Source organism: Prunus mume, linkage group LG4 (assembly GCF_029339155.1).
Source record: "Prunus mume cultivar Tortuosa linkage group LG4, ASM2933915v1, whole genome shotgun sequence".
NCBI classification, from domain to species: Eukaryota; Viridiplantae; Streptophyta; class Magnoliopsida; order Rosales; family Rosaceae; genus Prunus; species Prunus mume.
The window spans coordinates 359464-365463 of NC_142701.1; the positions used below are offsets into that span (position 1 = coordinate 359464).

General features: G+C 35.2%; 1 protein-coding gene across 1 annotated transcript; it reads right to left on the reverse strand.

The window, feature by feature from the left end:
• Positions 1 to 460: 460 nt before the first annotated feature.
• LOC103328700 (10 kDa chaperonin, mitochondrial-like) lies at positions 461 to 3286 on the reverse strand. Its single transcript, XM_008231109.2, has 3 exons — positions 3089 to 3286; positions 2356 to 2495; positions 461 to 818 (listed from the first exon to the last, which is right to left on the reverse strand). The coding sequence occupies exons 1-3, from the start codon at positions 3191 to 3193 to the stop codon at positions 770 to 772; spliced, it is 294 nt and encodes a 97-aa protein (XP_008229331.1). The 5' UTR covers positions 3194 to 3286; the 3' UTR covers positions 461 to 769.
• Between the last annotated feature and the right edge of the window lie 2714 nt (positions 3287 to 6000).

The following is a 6000-nucleotide window of genomic DNA, read 5'->3' on the forward strand; positions in this document are numbered from 1 at the left end:
AGCCACAATACTTATTTATTTAGTTAACTTTCAATACCATCCCCTGGATAACTCATGGACAAATTTAACTCCAAATCTTAAGCCACACTGCACGACATTATAAACATTCTTATGTTGTCTTATAAGTATATATCATATATATTTTCATTATTTTGCATCAGTATTTTTTATTTCAACAAAGTAGTTATATATTGATTTTTTCTCTTGTAACGGGGCTGGTCAGGGAACCATCCCTAACAAAGGTGGGGATAGGGAATCCCCGATATAAATATTGCGGATATGAAGGCGGGGATGAGAGAAAAAAGCTTAACGGGGATAGGGAAGAGAATGGCAAACCCACCCTTGATTCGACCCATTGCCATCCCTATTTGTCACAACTAGAGATATCGCTACTATTTAGTTCATGTCTGGGAGGAAAGCCACTGCTCAGCCAAAATAAAAAAATTAAAAAAAATGATGCTTCTAACAAAAGCAACTAAGAACCGTTTATAAGCATAAGTGCTTCCTATATAAGCATTCCCAAACAGTCCCTTAAACTTCTTCAATGTGTTCAAAAGAGTTTATGTAATACTCCAACACAAACCAAAGACGTTTTAGTTGCATTAAAATTATTTGCCCAATAACAGAACAGTTTTACATGTTTCTTTCATCTAATCTAATTTATAAGCAGCACTGACGGTAGGGCATCAACAAAGGGCAGACTCAAATACATGCTATGGAACTCAAATCCTCCAGGATAACTCATGGACAAATTTAACTCCATTGATAATCAGTCGTGCAGTGTTCCCAATATGTCCTCATCTCGATATAGGTGGTACCTACAATGGCAAAAATAGTTTCATGAGCATCAATTGGAAAAAATATCAGGCATCACTCTGAAAGCATTCCAAAGCCTATGCACAATAACTTTGAGAAAAGGCACACCAAATATTACTTGAGGTAAGACATCCTAATAATACCATGTGGGGGCTGGTGTCTTATTCTAACTCACACCTGAGACCTTGAGGTGATTATAAAGAGATGTCATGTTTAACCTGCAGTTTCCACTTGTTCTTTTGGGTACAATGTGCGTTTTCCATTTAAGTAAAATTCAACACTTTTAAAACATTATGGCTAATTAGTCAAGCCCAAAACAAGATCAAGCTTGATTTGTGTATATTAATCAAATGGAGTCGAATGTAAGCTCCAAGTTTCCTGAAACATCCCAAACAATGCCTGAGTGCCATAGCTCAAACACAGCTAAAATTACTTAAAATTTCTCAACTCAAGCTGACATCCTTCTGTGAGCTAGAATTGAGCTTGAGCTCATACGAGAACTATGAAGCCAAAACACAAGCTAAGAAAGATGCCTACTTGAGCGAGAGGGAGAATGGGGGCCATTTCACATGAAACAAGAAAGATGCCTACTTGAGTGAATTCATTGAATTGTAATCCTAATCAATGACCCAACTAACATGCTTGAGGAGCCTAAGGCTATTTGTTGTATATAGATAGATACATGCATATTGATATATGCACGTAAGACATACATTAGAAAAATACATGGGCAATCATGCATATAAGAAAAAAGAGACATGTCAATATGTAGATACATGTGACGACAAATACATAAGTATTTATCAGTACCCACACTTATGCACAACAGATTTGTATAACTGAAAACCATCGAATTAAAAGAATGCCACTCTCATTGTTTGGCTAACATTTCATAATGGAAGGGAATTCATCAGCACAAAATCAAAGATCTGGTTTTCCTTTAGGGTACAAAGTTCTGCCCTTATAATATTTTATCTACAAATGTGAAAAACAATATGTAAAATAAAAGCCCCCATGCTTCAATGAAGAGCTTGCAAATCCAAGTTTCAGCTTTCAATATATCTAGATTGATTTAAGGTTAGCAAATTAGCATTGGTTTGATATAGTGCCAATAAAACTATTTGCATCATGACAGGAATCTTTTCAACAAGTTAATTATAATCCTTATAAGCTAAATTATCTACTTAACCACTACTTCAAATTACATGCCCTAGGCAGTTTATGCTAATAGTCAACTGAAGCACTTAGGCTGAATTTACATAAAAATGCTGAGGTACCTTGACTCCACCCCATATCACAGAGACTACAGTCAAACTCATGAATGGATCATGTGTCTCTGTAGTTTTCTTATATTTTCATGCACAAATGCACTCAATGCATCATGTATACTAAACGCATCTGTAAGTATCTACGTGAATATGCATAGACACACACATCTGCTAAATTAGTAGTGCTTGAAAAATTATATCTAGATTTTAGACAAAGAAAATGTATGTCAAGAAGCTTAAGCAATAAGGCCCTGTGAAAATATATACGTACTCTTTATCACCAAGCTTCACTTCAGTTCCTCCATACTCTGGTAACAGAACAGTGTCTCCTTCTTTCACAGTGGCAGGGATAAAGCTGCCCTCCTTATCACGAGTCCCAGGACCCACGGCAATGACTTTTCCAGAGTTCAGCTAAAGTGTAAAGCAGGAAATTTTCAATTTTGCAAAAACAACATATATTTCAATCCATGCATGCCAGTTACTAGTTCTCCTTGAGGAGAAAAATTATACTTCCAAAATATCATTTTTGGACTCTTCTAATTGAGACGTACTGGAATTCATTTAACAGCAAAGCCACATTCATATTGCATAAAATAAAAGGCCTAAGTTCATGTTACTTTCTACCAAATTTCTGTATAAGAGGGAACTTAATTAATTAAGGAAAACCCCAATTAAGAAATATATGTTTCGATGTGGATTTAAAACAAAACCCTTGCCTTGCTACCATAAAAGTAATTAAAAAAGGATTAAAATGTGAGAGAAAGCAAAAAATCAAAAGCCTATACTATCTAACATTCCACTACTTTCAAATCCAAGAAAACAAAAACCCACAGCCATAGCCCGGTATCAGTCAAACACCAGCGACCCAATTCTGTTCCAAAGAGGATCCACATCCCAGAAACCATGGACTACTCTAATTTTCATTTTATGTCATTATCCTCGAGTTTCTCAGGAAACAAACACAATAATGAGAAAGTAGGGGGTGAGTAAAATGGTAAGTATACCTTGGCGGACTTCTCAGGGAGTAAGATTCCGGTAGTGGTTTTGGATGGAGGGACAATTCTCTCAACAAGAACACGATTCAACAGTGGAACCAAACGCTTCGCCATCAGAAAACTGGCAAACAGCACACTGAGGGTAAGAGTAAGCCGAGACTGCTAAAACCCTTCAATCGAGTCTTTATATCTTGTGTAGGGTTTAGCTTTTTGAAGGGTAAGTAAATGGTTTTTGAAGGCTTTATCGTTTCTCAGCCCCTTGAATTTACATGAAAACCCTTTTTTGGCCATTAACAAAGGAAAAACTTTGAAAAATGACCCTTTTTTCCTCAATAATTAAGTAGTTCATTTTTGGTCAAATTACAAAAGACCACCAAACTAGGGGGTAATTTTCAAGTTCATATATGCTTTTAGAGACATTTACAATTACATAGTCAAATTCACGAAAAACCTACAATTTACCCCCTATGTTCCTTATTGTTAGCGGGTCTGTTAAATGCTGATATGGCAAACATGAGTCCCATTTTTTAATGACATGGATTCCACGTGGACAAAACCTATAATAAACAATTCTATGTTTTCAAAAATAGGTTTGTAAAAAGTAAATTTATATTTGATCACAAATGGTCATTGAGGTTTGTCAAATTATCACCTTTGGTCCTTTTTCTTACTTATTTATGACATTTTAGTCCTTTATGTTACATCACATATCAATTTGGTAATTTTAGAGACATTGTTAACGTGGACAAGTGGATTACATAGTCAAATAGGCAGTGGCAAAGCCACTCCACGAGTGGCCTTGGCCCCCCTCAAAACCTACAATTTACCCCTATGTTCCTTATTGTTAGCGGGTCTGTTAATTCTATGCTTGGGGATAATAGCAACAGTCCCATTTTTTAATGACTGGGGATTGGGGGATTGGGGGTTTGTGGGAGAAAAGAGATGGATTCCACGTGGACAAAACCTATAATAAACAATTCTATGTGTTTTCAAAAATAGGTTTGTAAAAAGTAAATTTATATTTGATCACAAATGGTCATTGAGGTTTGTCAAATTATCACCTTTGGTCCTTTTTCTTACTTATTTATGACATTTTAGTCCTTTATGTTACACATCTCATATCAATTTGGTAATGTTGTCAGGTTCAGTAAAAAATTCCTGTTAAATTGTTAACGTGGATGCCAAGTGGATTAAACAATGTTTAAATTTAAAAAATGAAAAACTGAAAAACTGAAGAAAAAAAAGTTTATAAAAAATATATATATATATATACAATACGATAGTTTGTAAACCTTAGGGACGTTCTGTGATAATAAGCCATAAATAAAAATCATTATCCTTCCCTCTTTTCAGCCTTCCCCAATTGAACAAGGGCACAATGAGCTCAGTGAGGTCTTGAAGCGTCTATAGTCGTCGTGAATTTTTAGAAATTAGGCGGCGACCCAAATCCGGGTTTTGTAGATCAAAGATTTCTAGGTCTAAGGGAGTGGGCAGTGTCAGTGTTTATTGGCTAGGGGTGATCAATGCGAGAGAACAAGCGACAAAGCGCTAGGGCCTCAATGACGCATCCACGATTCTTAGGAATGAAGTTGTAGGATGGATTTGCTATGTCGAAGCCTCACAAGTTGAGTGGGGTATGGCGAGTCATGAGTTGAGCCTTGAGAAGTTATTTTCTTGATTTTTTCTTCTACAAAAAAATCAAGTTCTTACATTATTTGAGAGAGAGAGAGAGAGAAAGAGAGCAGAGAGAGACAGGAGAGAGGATTACAGCGGATAGATGAGTTTGGATCGGTTGGCCAGTTCAGTGAGAGCATAGAGGGACTGGGTGTTGGGTTTGGTATGGTAAGTTGGGCCGAGGGGTTGGGAGGAGGAGAGGACAATGATTTTTCTTTTCCTTCTCATTTTTAAATGAAAATTAATTATTTAATATAATTTTAGTTATTTTGTATAATAGTTTATTAATTTTTTGTCCACATAGAACTCCATGTCATTAAAAAATATGTTTCATAGTTGACATGCAAGCATTTAACTGATTCATTGATGGTTTAGGTAACGGATGGGGTAAATTGTAAGTTTTTCGTGAGTTTGAGTATATAATTGTAAATGTCCCCAAAAGTATGTATGAACTTGAAAAATGACCCTATAAGAGGGTTATTCACACACACACATACGATGCCAAGGAGATTAAACTGTAAGAACCTTATTGAGTATTAATTATTACATTATAAAGTTAGCTCAGTGTTGTATAAGAATTAAACTAGTAGATTCCTAATGTTGTAACTCGTCTATGCAGTTAGACTAGGGCTCTTTAGTGTTTGCTGGGCTAAGAACTCTACTCTGTCTATGATAGGTTGGATAGAGATAGAGCTTAGTATAAGTATAAAAGTATAGGCCCTGCACTCATAAACATACGCTCATAAAAGGTCCTAAACCATATTCAATAGCCTTGAGTCTTTTGGTTTACTGATTATAGAAGCCTTGCTTGTCAATCATGCCTTCGTCTGCAGGTAGTTGATTATTTATTTTACATTCATATATTTCATATGTTAATGGCTTTAGTGTTGTATGTATTCTTACATGTGGTATTAGTGCTACACTAACATGTTTAGGGTCCGGTCTTGCTTTTTTGTTGAAACTTTTACATGATCAAGAAGAACAACTTATGAAAGCATACTAATAACATCTTAATCTATTTAATATTTTTTATTTTATTTTTATGATCCTATATTTGTTTAGGTGTCTTTTTCATAATTTGTTTAAATGACAGGAGAAAATTGAGAATTAATTCACATATTTCATGTTTTGGTTTTTCTATCTTGTCATTGAACTAACTAATATGAGGTTAAACACTTTTTATGTTATGCTCTGTTATGCCGGGAACGGTTATCGTGATCTACTTATGTTGCATAATTTTTATTTAG

What these genes read in the sequence shown, in the direction of transcription:
- LOC103328700 (XM_008231109.2), bottom strand. Translation starts at nt 3,193, where the DNA reads ATGGCGAAGCGTTTGGTTCCACTGTTGAATCGTGTTCTTGTTGAGAGA. An exon ending in TCCCTGAGAAGTCCGCCAAG is followed by an intron (nt 2,496 to 3,088) that starts GTATACTTACCA and finishes TTTACACTTTAG; the next exon opens with CTGAACTCTGGAAAAGTCAT. An exon ending in GTGAAGCTTGGTGATAAAGA is followed by an intron (nt 819 to 2,355) that starts GTACGTATATAT and finishes TTGCCATTGTAG; the next exon opens with GTACCACCTATATCGAGATG.